General features: G+C 38.3%; 2 protein-coding genes across 3 annotated transcripts in view; one reads left to right on the top strand and one right to left on the bottom strand.

Annotated features, from left to right (window-relative positions):
• Window positions 1-3099: 3099 nt before the first annotated feature.
• The window catches only part of ACYP2 (acylphosphatase 2), a 189852-nt gene continuing 171975 nt past the window's right edge, over window positions 3100-20976 (bottom strand). For both annotated transcript variants that reach the window (XM_043603384.1, XM_043603383.1), the window contains exon 4: window positions 3100-3692. In XM_043603384.1, the coding sequence (XP_043459319.1) occupies window positions 3578-3692 (115 nt within the window). In that variant the 3' untranslated portion in view covers window positions 3100-3577. The remainder of the gene's footprint in view (window positions 3693-20976) is intronic.
• TSPYL6 (TSPY like 6) overlaps window positions 18351-20976 on the top strand; it is a 35708-nt gene continuing 33082 nt past the window's right edge. The window contains 1 exon segment of the mRNA XM_043553189.1: window positions 18351-18595. Coding sequence (XP_043409124.1) covers window positions 18351-18595 — 245 coding nt within the window.

Raw genomic sequence — 20976 nt, 5'->3', positions numbered from 1 at the left:
TTAAAAATATCTAGTCATAAAAATAGTGACCAGTTTCCAGCACAAACTAGTGGGTGTTGCTATATCTCCTGACACCACCCCCCCCCCCAGACACACACACCAGCCACCTGTTAGCTCTGTTCCTTCAGTGCTTCTCTGTTCTTTGTTAACATAAGTAGCTACCTCTGAAGCACAAGGATCCCTCAGGCAGGATATTCCCTTGAATTTAGAGATTCCCTGTGTCAGATGAAACTTCAATAGCTTCTTCTCAAGCTTAGAAGCACATACTCTTCCTAAGGAAAAGTCTCATATATCTCTCACAGCATAGTTGCTTCTATGCACCCTACCTGGTGAAGGGTCTATCTTTTGCATATTCCCTCCAGTCAAGAAGACTTCCCTGAGCTTTACTTCATGAGCTAGCTTTTTAAAAGATAGGCATTTTCGGGGCACGGGGTGGCTCAGTCAGTTAAGCATAACTCTTGATTTCGGCTCAGGTCATGATCTCATGGTTCATGAGTTTGAGCCCGCATTGGGCTCTGCACTAACAGCATGGAGCCTGCTTGGTTCTCTCTCTCTCTCTTTCTCTTTCTCTCTCTCTCTCTGCCCCTTCCCTGCTTGTGCTCTCTCTGTCTCAAAATAAATAAACTTAAAAAAAATAAAAGGTTGGGGCGCCTGGGTGGCGCAGTCGGTTAAGCGTCCGACTTCAGCCAGGTCACGATCTCGCAGTCCGGGAGTTCGAGCCCCGCGTCAGGCTCTGGGCTGATGGCTCAAAGCCTGAAGCCTGTTTCCGATTCTGTGTCTCCCTCTCTCTCTGCCCCTCCCCCGTTCATGCTTTGTCTCTCTCTGTCCCAAAAATAAATAAACGTTGAAAAAAAAGTTTAAAAAAATAAAATAAAATAAAAGGAATTTTTATATTAATTTAGAAAATAGTATTTAATATGTTTTTACAGATCATACCCCCGATTCTGATGCATGTTTCCTGAAGAGGGTGTGGGCATGTGAAGTGTTGTAACACTTACTGGTTGATAGTCACTGAAGTAGATACCCATCTTCTGCTTTTTTTCCTTGATTTTTAAAATGTCTAATTCTGACTAAACTTGTCAAGGTTTATTATCTAAAATAAATAAATTTAAAATTCCCTGTGTGCATTCACTGTGAAATTTGACATAATCAAGTTTACTGATAAGATGTGTTCTCTGGTATCCATAATACATTTTTACAACTTCCCTCTTGCTTTCTACCCATTCACAAACACTACTTTTAATCATTATTTACATTTTTCATCCTGTGATGGAATTTCATTATGTGTTAATCATTAAGTAACCTTGACTAATGTGATTCACTTTGTGCAGTTAGAAGATTGTGCCAGTAAGGTATGATTTTCTTATAAAGACAGTTGGGAAGGGAACTACCAGAGTATAGCAAGGTAATAAAAAGTGACATATTGGTGTCACTTCTGAGATGGTATTTTTCTAAAATCACTTAGCCTTTCTATGTGTAAAGAGATACCGATTTTGTTTCAAACTTGAGTGTGCAAGAAATGTCTATTTTATTTTCTGTAAATCAAAGCAAATCTCTTTCAAGCCCCATCCTGTCTGACCGGTGGGAGGTTAATTCTCAGTCATCCCTGGGATTGTCTGCTCTCTTCCAGAAGGACCACAGAAAGGATTTCATGCACAGAGAACATTCAGGAAAGATTTCTCTGGCTTCTAGTCCATTCTAGTTGCCAGGACTATTGTCTGAGCCACCATGGTCCCCTGTAGCAGGATGCTTTGTGGCATTTTTGGGGACAGGAATCTTGCTGGTACCAGGAGTCCCTGGGCCTGGGACCCTTCTTCTCTGAGTGTTCAAGCTGCCCCCTTCTCAGGTGTAGCCATCCTGCACAGGCGCTGCTGGGGAGAAAGGCACAGGTCTCCATCTCTTAGGAAACCCAAGGCCTTTGGTACCTTCTCAAAGTCTTGGATAATCTCTTCCTCGTGGCTCTTGCCAATTCTGCTTCTCTTTTGCCTGCTAAAAGCCTAGTGTTAATCTTTGTCCTCCACTCATAGCATCATATGCCCTCTTTAAAATTCAATCTTGGAAGAGAAGTTGTCTCCAGGACACTAGCACCAAAAGCTTCCCTGAGCTTAGGGAATACAAAGGCTTTTCTCCCTTCTTTCAACCAGGAGTAGGGAAATAAGAGAAAAATTCAAATGACTATCACAATAGATTCTCCTATATAATATTTGACATGTATAATGCTTAACATGATGATGACATGAGAATAATAGGAAAGTTGTTTTATTCCTTTAAGTGTGTTTGGAAAGTTTTAAAAAAATATCTTGGTCATTCCCTGATTTTGTGTTGTCTTGTGTATGGTAGATATCAATATTATTATTATGCACAGAGTTAACCTTTCAAAGGAATGATGTCAGTCTCACCTCATTTTCTTTTCTCAAGTCTACTCTTGGAGCAGGTAAAAGAAAGAGGCCTGAAGTCTTTGTCCATGCCATCGAGAGTAACAGTGGAGATTGGTTCTACAGACAGAATGGTAGTTTCTAATGTGGATTCCTAGGGGATGTGAAATTGTCCAAGGCAGACAAGATGCAGGAGGCAAAGTGAGACCAAGCATGCAGGGCTCCAAGGACCTCCATGCCCATTTCAGTCATACTAGTGGGCTTTTTTACTTACTTTAGGTATTAAATTCCATGTAAATTTTGTTTTAATGAAGGATTCCATTGGTACAAAAATTAGGAGATCACTGAAGGACATACACATGTATATGCCTACAACATTTGAAGTCCCCTAGTATTTTGAGTTAAAGATCTTTTTTCAGTAATTCTATGGCATAGAAATGAACCTTCTCCTTAATATATCCTGTTGCTTAATTACCATTTACATGTGAAAATCCCTAAATGATAAGTCAAGTTCATGGGATAGTATGATTTAATTGGACTGTCGGTTCCTTTTCTGGTTAATAGGACAAACCATTGTACATAGTTGTTGACATAAAGCTTGCTGTTTGTAGTAGTGAAATTGTGAGTTCTTAACAGTTACCATCACTCACCTGCTCACTACACAGAACAATAAAGGTCATAGATGGCATTAGGTTACTCCAACCAAAATATTGAATGTCTCAACCAGAATTTTAAAAATTCTTTATTGATATTATTTTGTGGTTATACTGATCATCATATACATTTATATCTAACTACTGGTTCTTGTTAAACAAATGACTCAAATTTAATAAATTATTATTCAGGAGGTTTTTAGAATTCAGAAAACAATGCTTAATTTTTAAATGGTTGAGCTTTATTTTATCCTAGCCAAATAACGCTTGCTATAATATTCATTAAAGATTCCACAAGACAAGGTTAAATATTCATATTAAATATTTTGTAATGTCCTTTACAATACTATGTTTTTGCGTCTTAAAAACATAGTCAAGTAAAACTATTTTAGTGTCAGACCTTTTTAGTAACATATATTCTGTTGTAGCTTTCAGAACAGAAAATTCTTTTTTTTACCCTACTCTGCTACTATTATTCTAGTACATAGACTTGAGAATATATGGTGTTTGTTGTGTAATATAAGCATTAAAATTTTTATTTCTCTTCTGTTAGTATCGGATACTAAAATTTGAGTAGTCAAGTTGAGAGATGATTTTTTCATTAGAAAAGTTTGTGCGGTCAATGCGAGAACTAGGACTTCCAACCTTGCTCAGCCAGGACATCCTACAAAAAATAAACAAATGAATAAAAATTAGCACTCAAAGCATCTATGGACTAGCCAAAATGATCCCACCACAGGTTACAATGGGAGTTTACTTTTACTAAGTAACTTTTGCATCTAATGTGAAATATAATTTTTTATATTGTATACATCATGTATCAGAGTACCAGAAAGTTTAACACATAATTAAACAGGAACAAAGAAAAGCTTATAGCAAATTAAGCCCAGTAAACTCCTGATGATTTCATATTTTCCCTGTTTTAAAGCATTCAAAGCCATTAAAATCTAGCTCTTATATGTAAAAGGATAATATTTTTACAAAGAAGTAAATAATAAAAACAATTCACCATTGTTTTTTCTCATTACTCAGCACATGGTAGGTGTGTGTACGTATGTATATGTACATATCTGCCATGTGCTGAAAGAGAAAAAATGAAAAAAGTGTAAAGAATGTGATTTCCCATAAACATTTTAGATGAGGAGTGCCTGGTTGGCTCAGTCAATACAGTATGCAACTCTTGATCTCAGGGTTGTAAGTGCAAACCCTACTTTGGGCATAGAGATTACATTAAAAAATAAGATCTTTTTAAAAATTTTTAAAAAAATTTTCTTTTAATTATTTGTGAAAGAGAGAGAGAGCATTAGCAAGGAAAGGACAGAGAGAGAGGGAGACAGAATCTGAAAGCAGGCTCCGGGTTCTGAGCTGTCAAGCACAGAGACGGATGCGGGGCTCTAACCCAAAACCGTGAGATCATGATCTGAACCAAAGTCAGATGCTTAAACTGACTGAGCCACCCAGGCACCCCTTAAAAAAATAAAATCTTAAAAACTTAAAATAAAATTAGCTGAACATTTTCTGATCTATTCAAAAACTATTTAATACATATATTATCAAAATGGCCACGTTAAAGAGACAAGTTAAATGCTCTGAAACTATTTTTCGGCTTCTATAGTGCAATGGTTTTTATTTATTAGCAATATATAGGTGTTTAATTTATGCATTTGGGTACTTATCTGCGATGCTTCCTTATATAATTCAGGCTTAGTTTAATATTGTTGACCCCCGAGATATTACTGTTAAAGATTTTCCAGAATCTTTCTAACTATTAATAATTAGTTGGGATGACAGATTACATAGGACTACAGGTAAACAACCTGAAGCAGTTTAATATAAGCACTGGCTGTTACCCAGCTGTTGCTGTAGAAACAGTCCACAAGTTTGCCCATATCCCCAAAGTTCTTTCAAGTTGTGAGGCTAGTACCACATACAGCTGTGTACTATCATATGTAACACTCTCCTGTAACCTTGAATTAAAAAATATTTTCTATGCTAAAGTGGTCCGATAATCTGGAAATTACTCTTAATCAGTCTAGAGAAGAATGCCAATGATTCAAATTGCATTGAATTATTTAACCCTTTCTTTGATTCTTGTGACAATTTTACTAGGTAAAGTGAATTTCCATGTTTCTCCTTTCTCAGAAGCTAAGCCCAGTAACACATCTTATTTTCTTCAACTCATTTAGTTAAAATCTTCAAAGTTGAAATTGCACATGTTGAAGAACAAAATTCAGTTACTTAGAAAAGGAGCCAATGGCTTCAATTTTACTACTATCTCCTTGAAATCTTTTAGAAAACAAAGGCCAGAAATAATAAAAGCGAAAGTATATTAAGCACTATTTGCTCAGCATTGTGCTAAGTTCTTTATATAGACTCTAACCCTGTAAGTTATAGTCCATCATTACTCCCAAGGTATGGATGAGGAAAGAGAGAAGAGTTAAGTAATTTGCCCAGGGTAGTAGCAGTGGTGATGATGACAAACGGTCAGATTCTGGCTGTGATTTGCTGACAGATTGGACATGATGTGAGGGAGAGAGGACTGAAGGATGACCCCAGAGTTACTGGTGAGAAACTATTTGGTAATGGTTGTGATTCACTGAAATGGAGAGACCGTGTGAAGAGCAGATTGGGGAAAGATTAGAAGTTCAGTTTTGAGTAGCTAAATTATGGAAAGAGCCCACATGTCCATCGACTGATGAATGGATAAAGATGTGGTATATAAGCACAACAGAATATTACTCAGCCATTAAAAAGAACAAAATCTTGCCATTGGCAATGACATGGATTGAGCTAGAGAGTATAATGCTAAGTGAAATAAGTCAGTCAGGGAAAAACAGATACCATATGATTTCATTCATGTGGAATTTAAGAAACAAAACAGAATGTAGGAGAAGGGTGGAGGAAGAGAGGGAAGCAAACCATAATACTCAACTATAGAAAACAAAGAGGGTTGATGGAGGGAGGTGGGTGGGGGATGGGCTAAATGGATGATGGGTATTAAGGAGGGTACTTGTGTTGATCACTGAGTGTTATATGTAAGTGATGAATCACTAAGTTATACCTCTGAAACCAATATTACACTGTATGTTAACTAACTAGGATTTAATAAAAACTTGAAAAATAAAATCATATTTCCTAAAAAAAAAAAAGTTCAATTTTGGAAAGTTGACTTTGAGATATTAGACATCTACATGAGATGTTGAGCAGGCAGTTGGATCTTTGAGTCTGGCTGGAGGAGATAAAGTTGGAATTTGTCTGCAGGTAGTCAGTACTGAAAGCCGTAAGATTGGATGGCATCGCCGAGAAAAAGCATATAGAAAAGGAAAGAGGTACAGGGACTGTGTCTTAGGACACCCCAAAGTTAAGAGCTCAGGAAGCAGAGGAAAAACCAGCAAAGAAGAGAAGAAAGCATCTAGGGGGTAGGAGCAAAACTGGAAGGGCATCCTGTCCTAGGAGGCAAATGAAACCCTCCACGAATGGATCAACTGGGTCCCTGCTGCTGGCAGGTCAAGTAAGGTGAGGACTGAGAATTGACCATTGCATTTGGCAACACGCTGGTCACTGATGACCTTGATAAGTATAGTTTTGGTAGAGTTAAAGCTGTATTTCAATGGGCTCAAGAGAGAATGAGTGGAGAACAATTAGAACCAGTGAATCCAGGACAAGTACTAGTGGGCCTATAAGTTGCAATGACTAATCCACCTAGGATGAAAACTCAATGTATTTAGCTAGTTGAGAGCCTGACCACCTACTTGTAGCTGGTCTTCAACACCATTAAGAAGTTCACCAGCCACAAGTAGGGCCAAGGATAAATCTATGCCACTGCTAGGGGCAGAATGGTCATGCTGTTAGGTGATTCAGCTATGGCTTTGTATCAGATGCAGGAGGGCCACTTTGTGTCATGGCTCCAAGCATGCCACCCCTACTGCTAGGAGCAATCTTGCCTGACCTGCCTACTTACCGAAGAGTGTTCTGGTCACCTATCACTTGGCAAGCCCTGAGACTTCCCTCATGTGCTGCTCCTGCAGTCAGCCCTTTATAGGTGTGGCTCAGATCTGGGAGATGGCAGAACTGCGAGGTCTCCTAGCTCAAGTGTTTTAATTTCACCTTTTTGTATCAAGAAGGTTTAAAAACCACATAATCAAACAGTATCAGTTAATTCATTTCAGTAAATATTTAAGTAGCATTGTAAGCAAGGTGATATCCTTGATAATGGAATGCATTACAGATATCTAAAATGAAGTTTCTTTACTATCCAAAATATATAAAGAACTTATAAAACTCAACACCCAAAAAATGAGTAGACATTTTTCCTAAGAAGATATACAGATGGCCAATGGACCCTTGAAAAGATGCTCAATGTCACTCATCATCCAGGAAATTCAAATCAAAACTACAATGCAATACCACCTCACACCTGTCAGAATGGCCAAAATGAGTAACACAAGAAACAACAGGTGGTGGTGAGATGTGGAGAAAGGGGAACCCCTCTTAGACTGTTGGTAGGAATGCAAACCAGTGCAGCCACTCTGGCAAACAGTATGGAGGTTCCTCAAAAAGTTAAAAATAGAACTACCCTAGGATCCAACAGTTGCACTACTAGGTATTTATCCAAAGGATACAAAAATACTAATTTGCAGGATAAATGCTCCCCAATGTTCATAGCAGCACTATCCACAATGGCCAAATTATGGAAACAGCCCAAGTGTCCGTTGATTGATGAATGGATAAAGAGGATGTGGTATATATACAATGGAATATTAGCCACAAAACAAGAACAAAATCATGCCATTTGCAACAATGTGGATGGAGCTAGAGAGTATTATGCTCAAAATAAGTCAGAGAAAGACAAATACCATATGGTTTCACTCATATATAGAATTTAAGAAACAAAACAAGCAAAGGGGGAAAAAAGAGGCAAACCAAGAAACTATAGAGAACAAACTGATGGTTGCTAGATGGGAGGTGGGGGGATGGTTGAAATAGGGGATGGGGATTAAGAAGGGCACTTGTTGTGATGAGTACCAGGTATTGGTTTTAAGTGTTGAATCACCAAACTGTACACCTGAAACTAATATTACACTGTATGTTGACCAATGGAATTTAAATAAAAACTTGGAAAATGCAAAATCTGTGAAACTGGCTGCCAAGAGAAGCCAAAGGAGACATGATGACTAATGCAGTATCCTGGATGGGATTCTGGACCAAGAAAAGGACATTAGTGGAAAAACTAGTGAAAGATAAATAAAGTATGGAGTTTGGTTAAAAATAAAGGAATAAAATGAAATTTCTTCCCTCAGTAACTCACAATCTAACAGAAGAGTTTGGAGAATAAAAATTACTATTAAATAATTCAGAATGTGATGTGCAATGTGATTTTAATATAAAGGCAGAGGAAATGGGGTTAATTTCTGGTCAAGGTACTCAGGGACATCCTTGTGATGCCAATGACACTGGAGCTAAATTATAAAGAAAATAGTATTGAAAATTTCAAATCTTAGGATAGGGAATGCCAGCTTAAGCTTGACAGGAAACTAAGAAGCATAGGGAAAAAAAATGGATAATGTTAACCAATTAAAAATGTAAAACTTTAGAGAATGGTCAAAAAAAAAATATCTTAAGCAAAGCCATAACAAAGAACAAACCGGAAAACTTACCTGCAATTTTCTTACTCTACAAAGAGCACTTAAAAACCAATACATAAAAGATAGCCATTCCATGGAAAAATGGACAAAGAACATAAACATAAGAAATATAAATGGCCAATAAATATGTGAAATATTCTCTTACTCATAATTTTAAAATTATAAATCAAACAAGAACAAGATACCATCTGTTACTTATGAAATGGCAAAGATTCGAAAAATTGATTATATCTAGTAGTGATAGTTTAGAGGCACTTTTCTAGATTGATGGGAATGCAACTCTGTACAGCTTTTGAAAAGGGCAACTTGGTACTACCTATCAAGATTTTAAATGTCCATGACTTACAGACGTGCTGTCATAGAGAGGGGGCCCTGGGATGCGACTCTGAGATGGAGATTAGTTTGTAGGGATTGCTCTTGGGTTCAAAAACCGTGGGAGGCAAAGAAAGTAGACAGCATTGGCCTGAGGGGGAAGTTGGGTGAGATGTAGTCTCATTGAAGACCTCGGCCAACACACAGGAGCTCTGAATTAGGGAAGACCCTTCAGGGCTGTCCCAAGGTACAGTGAGAGGGCTGGGTCTTTATATCCCACCCCTCCCCCCATTAGCCAGTCATTACAGAAGAGCTGCCCAGAGAAGGGGTGACTCTTTGTGTTATGACTTCCTTCTGCTGGGGCAACTTCTGAAGATGGCTGACGGTTGAGGGCCACCTTCCACCAGCACTCCTGGCACCTGGAGAATAAGCCCACATATTCTCACAAGTGGGCAGCCAGAATGAATAGAAGATGCAAGATAGAAGTAGTAATTACAGGGAAAAGGGCTCAGGGCAGGTTCGTAAGCAGACTCGTTACATTTAGAAGACAGGACAAATCTTATCTGTACAGAAGACAGATAAACACACACACACACAATTTGATATGAAGAGGCATTTACATAAGATAGCCTGAGGTAAGGTAATTTACCGAGAATTACGAGGTAGGGTTGAGGAATTTAAGTGAAAATGGTGTTAATAATTGCTATGGGAGGGGCACCTGAGTGACTCAGTGGGTTAAGGTCTGATTCTGAATTTTGGCTCAGGTCATGATCTCACAGTTCGTGAGTTCGAGTCCCACATCAGACTCTGTGCTGACAGTCTGGAGACTGGGATTCTCTTTCTCTCCTTCTCTCTCTACCCATCCCCTGCTTGCTCTCTCAAAATTAAAAAAAAAAAAAAACTTAAAAAAATAATTGTTATGAGAGTTAATTGCTGAAGAGCAAGGGGAGCCCTTGAGGATGAATAGATGGCCAGGAATGGAACATGTGCCTGTCTGCACTGCGCTGAGCTCTACTTCCTTAGACACCTGTCCTCTAAGCACAGTGGAAACAATAGGGCCAGGGATCAGTGCTTGGGCCAAAGGCTTCTCCATAGGGACATCCCATCTTAGGGGCAGAGTAACAATTCAATCCGATGTTTCCTGGAGTGAGCAATGGAAGGTAGGACATCCCCCAACCTGGAGTGGACTTCTCCTTAGCCAGCTGCAGAGCTGTGGTCTTAGGTTTACTGGAGTACGGTGAATGAGCCATTTCATGGGGGAGCTTCTGATTTTGGTATCTTTGTATCTCTTCTCTTAAACTGGGCAGATCCTCCACAGAAGGTATGTCCAATATCCGCCTAGAGTCTATAAATTTGGCTATGTGTGTTCTGGGAAGAAGGGTAAGACCTCAGTATTTAGTGTGTAATTTTCACTGAATATCTGTTATCAGCACTTGATCTTTTTTCAGCTGTGTCTCTAAGACCCTCTCCAGAGCTTGAAATTCTGGCTTCCACCTGGGTGGGTGGTGCAGCCACTCCCCTGTAAGGGATGGGAGATAATAGCTTATTAAACAAATTTTAAATCCTTGTATTTTTGACCCCACATTTCTGCCCACTTCTGCCCACTGCCTTGGGGAGTTTCCACTGTGTTAAAAGGGCCATTTCTCTGCTTCTCCCACTGGACACTTACCATTCAGATCACTGTGACCATTAGCTCATTTGCTTTCTAATTTCCCAAGTTTTGTTGCCTTGTTTTCCAAAGTTTTGAAGCTTTCTCTCTCATTCTTTGTTCTTCTGGGTGTTTAAACCTTTTTAAAAAAATCAATTTTACTCATACTTAGTGGGGCTTAGATGGGAGAAGTAAATGCATATGTTCAAAATGTAACATCTTTAATTGGAAGTATGGCTTTTTCCTTTATGTTTAAATCTTCAATCCATCTGGAATTATATCATTGCATTATATGAAAAAGAGATCTTAATTTTGAATGGTTATTTTCCCCAGCAAAACTGTTATTAGAGACTGAATCTACGTATATGCCTGAATCTTTTTCTAGACATTCTATTTGACTTCACTGATATCTTTGGTTAATCCCTAAACCATTACCAAACTATTTTATTTTTAATAAAATTTATTGTTAAATTGGCTTCCATACAAACCCAGTATTCATCCCAACAAGTGCCCTCCCCAATGCCCATCACTCACTTTCCTCTCTCCCCCCACCCCCCATCAACCCTGTTTGTTCTCTGTGTTTAAGAGTCTCTTATGGTCTGCCCCCCTCCCTCTCTGTAACATTTTCCCCCATTACCTTCCCCCATGGTCTTCTGTTCAGTTTGTCAAGATCCACATATGAATGAAAACATATGATATCTTTCTCTGACTTATTTCACTGAGCATAATACCCTCCAGTTCCATCCATGTTGCTGCAAATGGCATGATTTTATTCTTTCTCATTGCCAAGTAGTATTCCATTGTATATATAAACCACATCTTCTTTATCCATTCATCAGTTGATGGATATTTAGGCTCTTTCCATAATTTGGCTGTTGTTGAAAGCGCTGCTGTAAACATTGGGGTACATATACCCCTATGCATCAACACTCCTGTATCCTTTAGATAAATTCTTAGTTGTGCTATTGCTGGGTCACAGAGTACCTCTATTTTTAATTTTTTGCGGAACCTCCACACTGTTTTCCAGAGGGGTTGCACCAGTTTGCATTCCCACCAACAGTGCAAGAGGGTTCCCATTTCTCCACATCCTCACCAGCATCTAGTTTCCTGATTTGTTCATTTCAGCCATTCTGACTGGCATGAGGTGGTATTTCAGTGTGGCTTTGATTTGTATTTGCCTGATGATGACTGACATTGAGCATTGTTTTTGTGTCTTTTGGCCATCTGGATGTCTTCTTTGGAAAACTGTCTATTCATGTCTTCTGCCCATTTCTTTATTGGATTATTTTTTTTTTCAGGTGTGGAGTTTGGTGAGTTCTTTATAGATTTTGGATACCAACCATTTATCCAATATGTGATTTGCAAATATCTTTTCCCATTCTGTCAGTTGCCTTTTAGTTTTATTGATTGTTTTCTTGATCAACAAGACCTATTGATGAGGTCCCAATAGTTTATTTTTGCTTTTCATTCTCTTGTCTTTGGAGATGTGTCGAGTAAGAAATTGCTGCAGCTGAGGTCAAAAAGGTTGTTGCCTGCTTTCTGCTCTAGGATTTTGATGGTTTCCTGTCTCACATTCAGGTCTTTCATCCATTTTGAGTTTATTTTTGTGTATGGTGTAAGAAAGTGGTCTAGTTTCATTCTTCTGCCTGTTGCTGTCCAGTTCTCCCAGCACCATTTGTTAAAGAGACTGTCTTTTTTCCATTGGATACTCTTTCCTGTTTTGTCAAAGATTAGCTGGCCATACGTTTATGGGTCCAATTCTGGAGTCTCCATTCTATACCATTGGTCTATATATCTGTTTTTGTGCTAATACCATACTGTCTTGATGATTACAGCTTTGCAGTAGAAGCTAAAGTCTGGGATTGTGATGCCTCCCACTTTGGTTTTCTACTTCAGTATTACTTTGACTATTTGGCGTCTTGTGTGGTTCCACACAAATTTTAGGATTGTTTGTTCTAGCTTTGAGAATGCTGGTGCAATTTTGGTTGGGATTGCATGGAATGCATAGATTGCTTTGGGTAGTATTGACATTTTAACAATATTTATTCTTCCAATCCATGAGCATGGAATGTGTTTCTGTTTCTTTGTGTCTTCTTCAGTTTCCTTCATAAGCTTTCTATACTTTTCAGCATACAGATCTTTTACATCTTTGGTTAGGTTTATTCCTAGATATTTTATGGTTCTTGGTGCAATTGTAAATGGAATCAGTTTCTTTCTCTGTTGCTTCATTATTGGTGTATAAAAATGCAACCGACTTCTGTACATTGATTTTTGTACCCTGTGACTTTGCTGACTTCATGTATGAGTTCTAGCAGACTTTGGGTGGAGTCTGTCGGGTTTTCTGTGTACAGTATCATGTCATCTGTGAAAAGTGAAAGTTTGACTTCTTTGCCAGTTTTGATGCCTTTTATTTCCTTTTGTTGTCTGATTGCTGATGCTAGCACTTCCAACACTATGTTAAACAACAGCGGTGAGAGTGGACATCCCTGTCGTGTTCCTGATCTCGGGGGGAAAGCTCTCAGTTTTTCCCCATTGAGGACGATATTAGCTGTGGGCTTTTCATAAATGGATTTCATGATGTTTAAGTATTTCCTTCTATCCTTTCTTTAGGGTTTTTATTAAAAAAAGGATGCTGGATTTTGTCAAATGCTTTTTCTGCATATATTAACAGGATCATATGGTTCTTTTATTAATGTGATGTATCACATTAATTGATTTGCGAATATTTCCTGCAGCCCAGGAATGAATCCCACTTGATCATGGTGAATAATTCTTTTTATATGCTGTTGAATTCGATTTGCTAGTATCTTGTTGAGAATTTTTGCATCCATGTTCATCAGGGATATTGGCCTGTAGTTCTCCTTTTATGTGGGGTCTCTGTCTGGTTTGAGAATCAAAGTAATGCTGGCTTTGTAGGATGAGTCCAGAAATTTTCCCTCCCTTTCTATTTTTTGGAACAGCTTGAGAAGGATAGGTATTAATGCTGCTTTAAATGTCTGGTAGAATTCCCCAGAGAAGCCATCTGGCCCTGGACTCTTATTTGTTGGGAGATTTTTGATAACTGATTCAATTTCTACACTAGTTATGGGTCTGTTCAAATTTTTTATTTCTTCCCGTTTGAGTTTTGGTAGTGTATAGGTGTTTAGGAATTTGTCCATTTCTTCCAGGTTGTCCAGTTTGTTGGCATATAATTTTTCATAGTATTCCCTGATAATTGCTTGTATTTCTGAGGGATTGGTTGTAATAATTCCATTTTCATTCATGATTTTATTTGGGTCATCTCCCTTTTGTTTTTGAGAAGTCTGGCTAGAGGTTTATCAATTTTGTTTATTTTTTTGAAAAACCAACTCTTAGTTTCATTGATTTGTTCTGTTTTGGGTTTTTTTTTTTGGATTCTCTATTGTTTATTTCTCCTCTGATCTTTATTATTTCTCTTCTGCTGGATTTGGGGGTTCCTTTGCTCTTCTGCTTCTAGTTCTTTTAGGTGTGCTGTTAGATTTTGTATTTGGGATTTTTCTTGTTTCTTGAGATAGGCCTAGAATACCAAACTATCTTAATTCTTATAGCTTTAGAATATATTTTAATGCCCAGCAGTCTCTGTTACCCCCCAACCTCATTATTCCAATTGTCCTTGTTTATCACGAAGTCTATTAGATTTTAGCATAATTTTGTCCAGTCCAAATCCCCTTATAAATCTTAAAATACCCTTGTAAATTTTAAAATAATTCGGAAAGAATGGACATTCTAACATTTAATCTTATCAAGAGTAACAGATTTTCCCTATTTCTGTTCTTTACATTTCTCCTCAAAATTTTGTAGTTTACTTAATTCAGGTTCTTAATTAAATACCAATAATACTTAGATATATTTTATTTTTCTTGCTATTTTGAACAAGATGCTTTTTAATCATCATGTTTTTAAACTGGTACATAGGGAAACTAGTGATCTCTTCATTGGAATCAGATGCCTTACTGAAGTTCCTTAGTAGAATAGTTTTCTTTGGGGTTCTGAGATAAACCACCCTATGTACTTCTCCAGAATTCATTGTTAGTTTTTATCACATTAATTGGATAATTTAAAATTGCTCCTTATTGTAGGCTATCTAGCCACATTTTTGTTGGTGCTAAGCCTTTGAAAGAATTGCTTTAGTACATAAAGAAAGAATCATGAACAGTGTTCACTGAGTCAAGGGGCCAGTATGATCAGAGTACATTGCTCTGGCTAAAGCATATTTTACCTATTAGGGCAGTAGACTCAATAAATACTGAATGGATGGATGGTTGGATGGATGAGTGAATTATATTTGCTTGAGAGACACTGAAGTATAATATTTATGCTATAAATCTGAATCTGCTCTATGTGTGTATATCTTTCAGGTATTTTTATTTAAGTAACATGATACACTGGTAGGCTTTTAAAGCCTTTTTTTTTTTAAATAAGAAGGTTCAACTAATACAAATGGAAGAATAAGAATGGAAAGTGGAAAATTCTGTTAACAGAAGTCATGTTACTTGATAAACATGTCCTCCCTTCACTCTATTTTAAATGCTGTGTGTAGAGATTTTGAAAATTAAAATATTTCTGTGAAGTCAATTCTTTTATCAAAATCATGTTGCCTTTAACAATTACAAAGTAATACGAGGACATTTCATTATAGATGCATTTTTTACATGTTTCATGAGGATTATACATGGTTATAAAAATAATTTTTATGGAGTGGCAAAAGACAATGATCTTGCATGTGTTTTAAGTATTCTTCAGGTCATCTTTGCATGGAAAAAAAGAATAAAAAAACAGTGCTGATAAATGTTAGATGACCAGGGGAAAATTCCATTCGTTTACTAAATTAACTATGTTGTATTTTTCTGTTCCTACTCAGGCAGTCACCAACTATTGGTCCCCTCAAGGGCTTCCACAGCATTCTGATTCTTTGGTGCAGATGGCACACATTTGGCTATCCAGTATAGTAAAAGCCACACATTTATGGCCTCAGCAGCCAGCAAAGAGGCCAGCTGTGACTTTCTAAAACACACTTAGGTATTTCCCCTCCCAGAGACCCTTCTCTGACTGCCTCTATCTAAAAAGGACCCGCCCAACTATTGTGTGGATCATGGGAGGTATCACATTCTGTAATTGCTATGTTTATGTAATTCTTGATGTGTTCATTACATGCCTCCTCCATATTAGAATGCAAATTCTATGAAGGCAGAGGAGGAATCTGACTATTGCATCCCAAACATCTAGCATGATGCCTGATGACAGGGGGCACTCAGTAAATACAACACATCCTCAATGAACCCATCTTTGTCATTTGCCTGCCTTCTTTGGGTCTACAGCTTCCATGCATGAGAAAAGAGGCACATTTCTAGGGTTTGACACAGTTCACACACAGAAGGGAGCCCTGGGCATGAACTGTTAACTTTTTAATTTTATCTCCCATGAAATAACCCTCCCCCCATTTTTTACACACTTTGAAAGGTAAACAAATAGTTGCTCTTATTACAGAAAAGTGATAAAATTCATGTCAGTAACAAGTAAGGACTATGTTCATCCTCACAGAGGAAACTGGAGGCCTATGGGTCTACCTAATAACCTGAATGCAAGCACGTGAACCAAGTTTATTTGTGGAATCAGTTCACTTATTTTTGCCAGCCCCCAAATTTTACTGCAGTTCTTGTGATTTTAAGCTTATTCATTGTATACATTAGCATAGTAACTGACTTCACCCAGCGTTTAGGGTGATTATTACAACACCCCTGGAGGTCCAAATCCATCTTGCAAACCAAGTCACATGACATGCCACCATTTCAATCAAGTTCAGGGCACAGTTGGTTGTATATGCTCAGATGAGTTTTAATTATCAAAAATCCTTAGACATTGTTCTTGGAATCTCAAAGCTGTATAAACACCTATTGTAGTTGTATTTATTCAGGGTTTTAAAGCTTTTTAAAAAGAAGAGTCCTTTCTTCCAACATAATCTTGCATGAAAGCTTAATGCTTATAGAAGTGAGGTGCTTCTCTGAAGCAAGGGAACGGTTGGGGGTGAGGTTCAGAACCTCCCCCTCAGGCCTCTGTTTCCCGGCTATACCTTGAGTACCTCTGGGGAATCCCAAGGGCTCCAAAGAGCTCAATTTAAAAATTGCCCTATTAACCTATCACTGAGCATATATATGGGATGGAATGTATGGAGAATCCATAATAAGTAGAAGTAGAAACCAACATAGGACTGTCTCTTCTATTACTCAAGTCATTGAGTGTTTCCTACAAAATGTACTAAGTTCCTGAAGTGATAGGAAAAACTCCATTTAATATCCTTATTGAAACAAAGAGGTAGAATTAAAGCACTAGAAGGCCAACACTATTAATAATTCATAGCAGTTCTATTTCCTGGGACTGAAGTGGGGCGGCATAATCCTTTCAGACATCTCTGCAGCACCAGTATAAAACATAGACCATAGCAAGAAAGCAAACAGTAAGAAGAGACAGTTAATGAATTAAGAGCTAATATGATGCATAGTGGAAAATATTGAGTTGCCTGCCCATTTGAAGCTTTTAAAGTATCATCAATAATGGAAGGATGGCACATATTTTTGCTATTCTCCTTTCTTAAGCATGTTTCTTACTCAGTTACATGTGGACAAATACTACCATAGACTTCATTAGTTTAAAAAAATTTTAACATTTATTTATGAGACAGAGACAGAGCACAAGTGGGAAAGGGTCAGAGAGAAGAAGAGAGGGAGGTACAGAATCTGAAGCAGGCTCCAAGCTCTGGGCTGTCAGCACAGAGTCTGACACAGGGCTTGAACCCATGAACCATAAGATCATGACATGAGCCAAAGTCGGAGAATTAACCGACTAAGGCAGCCAGGTGCCCCATCAATAGGAGCTTTTTAATGGTATTTTAAAAAAAATTTTTTTTAAACGTTTATTGATTATTTTTGTGTGAGAGAGAGAGAGAGACAGACACAGTGCGAGCAGGGGAGGGGCAGAGACAGAAGACGACACAGAATTTGAAGCAGGCTCCAGGCTCTGAGCTGTCAGCACAGAGTCTGACACGGGGCTCCAACTCTCAGATGGTGAGATCATGATCCGAGCCAAAGTCAGATGCTTAACCAACTGAGCTACCCAGGCGCCCCTTTAATGGTATTTTAATAGACCGTTGACCCTCAAACAATATGAATTTGAACTGCATAGGTCCACTTACACGTGGATTTTGTACAGCACAGTACAATAAATGTATTTTCTCTTAATAACATTTCTAGCTTATTTTAAGAATATAGTATATAATACATCTAACATACAAAACATGTGTTCATCAACTGTTGATGTTATTGGCAAAGCTTCTGGTCAATATAGTAAGAATTAGCGGTTACATTTTTGGGGAGTCCAATGCTATATGTGGATTTCCAAGCACATAGAAGATTGGTACCCCTACTGCTGCATTGTTGAAGTGTCAACTGTAATGTCTAAAACTTCTGCCATATTGTTGCTCATGATCAGTGAAGAGTTCAGTGATTATCAAGGGAATCCTAGCACTTTCATAATTAACCTGAAGCCAAATTACTCTTCTTTAAAAATGGAGATAACCCTCACCTTACTGAGTCACTGAATGGATTAAAAAGAATGTATATAAATTGCCCAGTACAACATCCGACACACAGTAAGCCCTTAATAGCAGCTCTTACAGTGTAATTGTTCTCTGTCTTTGCCAAAGATGGTGGACTGGCTCTTAAGCAAGCTCTGTGACCGGCAAAGTCACATACTTCCTGTGGAATTCACTCATAAAACCTGGAGTTACTGCTCAGCGTGTCATTCAATCTCCTCAATTGGGAGAGTCTGGGAGAGCTACCCAGGCTATGCCCAGGATTCTGAAAAACAGCCAACTGGATCAAAGGGCCTGGGAGCAGAGGAGGCAGAAGAAGCAAAGGCAGTCACTTCTCTGTCATACCACAGTTTCGGGTCAGCAAAGTGGCAGATACTCTCTCCTGTTTAGTGGAAAGAAAAGACAGAGTGGCACAGTGGTAATGGAGGTGGACTTTGGATCAGTTCTGCTTGAGTGCAAATCCAGCTGCCACTTCCCCGCTGGTTACAGTGGACAAGTACCTTCAATTCTAAATGTCTCATTTGTAAAATGGAGAGTATGTCACCTGACCCAGAGGTGTTATGAAGATGAAAGGAGATAATCTGTAAATCATTTCAGACAGTATGTAGAAAGTAGTAAACATTCAAAATTTAGCTGTTTTCTTAGGGTACCATAGTAGGTAATGAAAACCATCTTAGCTATTTTAGAATGCATTTAATATAGGGCATTGGGTCCTTGCAAAATCACTATGAGTCATAGACTGGAAGAACATATTTAGATGGGGCCTGTTGGAGCAACTCTGTAGAATTGGCTGCTCAAATATGAAATGTTAAAACTGTGATTCTCCTGCAAATATAAACGGTAAGTGTCAAAGATTTCTATTTGACACACGAAGTAATGACAGAACCTGGTTCAAAGGAGAATGTAGACATATGTGTGTATATACATTCATGCAATCAGGGATGCTGAACTCAACTGACTAATAGATATGAAACTGGTTTAAATGCTACAGGGCCGGACTGTCCAACACTGCTGTATTATGAGCATCGTGTACAATTCAAAATCTTGAATCTTGTACCATATTAAAGTAAAAATAGGTGAAATTAATTTATCATTTAGTCCAATATATCTAAAATATTTCAGTGTATAATCCATATAAACAATTAATGAACAAAATGATAGAGTTTACATACCTTTTATATTGAGGCTTTGAATTCTGGTATTCTACACTTACAACATATCTCAATTCAAACTGGCTACATTACAAGTGCTCAATAATTGCATATGGCTAGTGACTCCCATATTATTAGAGTTTTAGGGCAATAAAAAGAATGTTTGGGATTATCTTTCCTTTAGGGCAAAAGCCAATTATATATCTACCAGAAAAAAAGGTAACTTGCTTTGTTATGAACAAGGAGTATTAGCATTTCTTTGGTTTGCAACAAGTAAATTTCTACCTTAGAGTTGTCAAATAGTGTAGTTAGTCGAAAATCAAAAGGGCATATCTGTAACATCAGAAAATTGCTGAAAGTTCCCAAAACAATACCCAGAACTTTCCTGAAAGTTCCCTAATCTCCATTGCTAAGCCTTGGACAATTTTTTGTGTGTGATAAGCCCATGAGGGGAACTTCTGGGAATCAGGAGACTGTCACTGAAATCATTGCACTGATGGACATGCTACCCTAGCCACAGTCCAGGCATCAGGAAGTCTCACCAGGATTACTGGCTCCAGCATCACATAATAGCAGCTAGATCCTCACACTAGCTAAGTGGATGATTCAGGCATTTCTGCTGCTTCTCTTTCCACCTATATCAATTTCAAATTCAGATTTCACATGAGGACTTCTGATGGATGAAACCTACATCATGTTGGAGTCTCTAGCTGTGAAGGAGTGAGGGAAACACGGTTCCTGGCTCTCCAGGGTCTGCAGTAAAGGAAAAGCACCAGAAGGACTACGGAACCAAGAGTGAGCAAGGCAATATACCGTGTTTACCGCTGCTGTCATTCAGTTGACAAGAACTTGATGAACTTCTCCATTATGGGATACAGAGGATAAGTACTTTTTTTTTTCTGGTCTGCATGACAGCAACATTTTTGTGGGCTCTCTCATATCTAGGGTTCCTCTAAGCACTACAACAGAACTAAGGAACACTAACACTGAAGAGTCAGGTGAAAAAGGAGAAGCAGATGGAGGACAGGTAGAAGGAATGAACAAAGAACAGGGAGGTGTCCAAAAAGTATGGTATTACAGAAAACAAAGGGCACAGAGTATTTTAAGAAGGAGGGAGAAGTCAACTTCCAAATGCTGCTAAGACTCTAAGAAAAACATGAGCTGAAATGTACTTTGGGGACCTTAGCAAGATCAGCTTTGGTGATGTGCTGGGGGTGGAAGCCACATTAAAGTGGTTTCAGGAGTGAGGGGGAAGTGAAGAAATGCCGACAGCAAGAATAGATCAATCTTTTGAGCTGTCTGACTCTGAAGAGAGGAGAGACACAGAGGAGCTTTATACATCTTTAAGGCTCTGTTTTTGGCAAGCAAGCAGGCCTCGATTCTGAATTCGATGCCTTCCAATATTTATGAGCGCTTTGTCTCAGAAGAACAATATTTGAGGAGGATTGTTTTACTAACACACAGTCTAGGGCGTTTTCTATTCCAGATATGTTAAAATCTACTCCTACATGAAGCCAAATGAAAAGTGAGTTGGCCAGACTCCCCTGTGTTTTCACCTCTCCCCCTGACCTCTCTACTTCCCCCCA

This window comes from Prionailurus bengalensis, chromosome A3 (genome assembly GCF_016509475.1).
Source record: "Prionailurus bengalensis isolate Pbe53 chromosome A3, Fcat_Pben_1.1_paternal_pri, whole genome shotgun sequence".
In the NCBI taxonomy this organism is placed as follows: Eukaryota; Metazoa; Chordata; class Mammalia; order Carnivora; family Felidae; genus Prionailurus; species Prionailurus bengalensis.
This window is presented reverse-complemented; position numbering and strand designations above follow the sequence as displayed.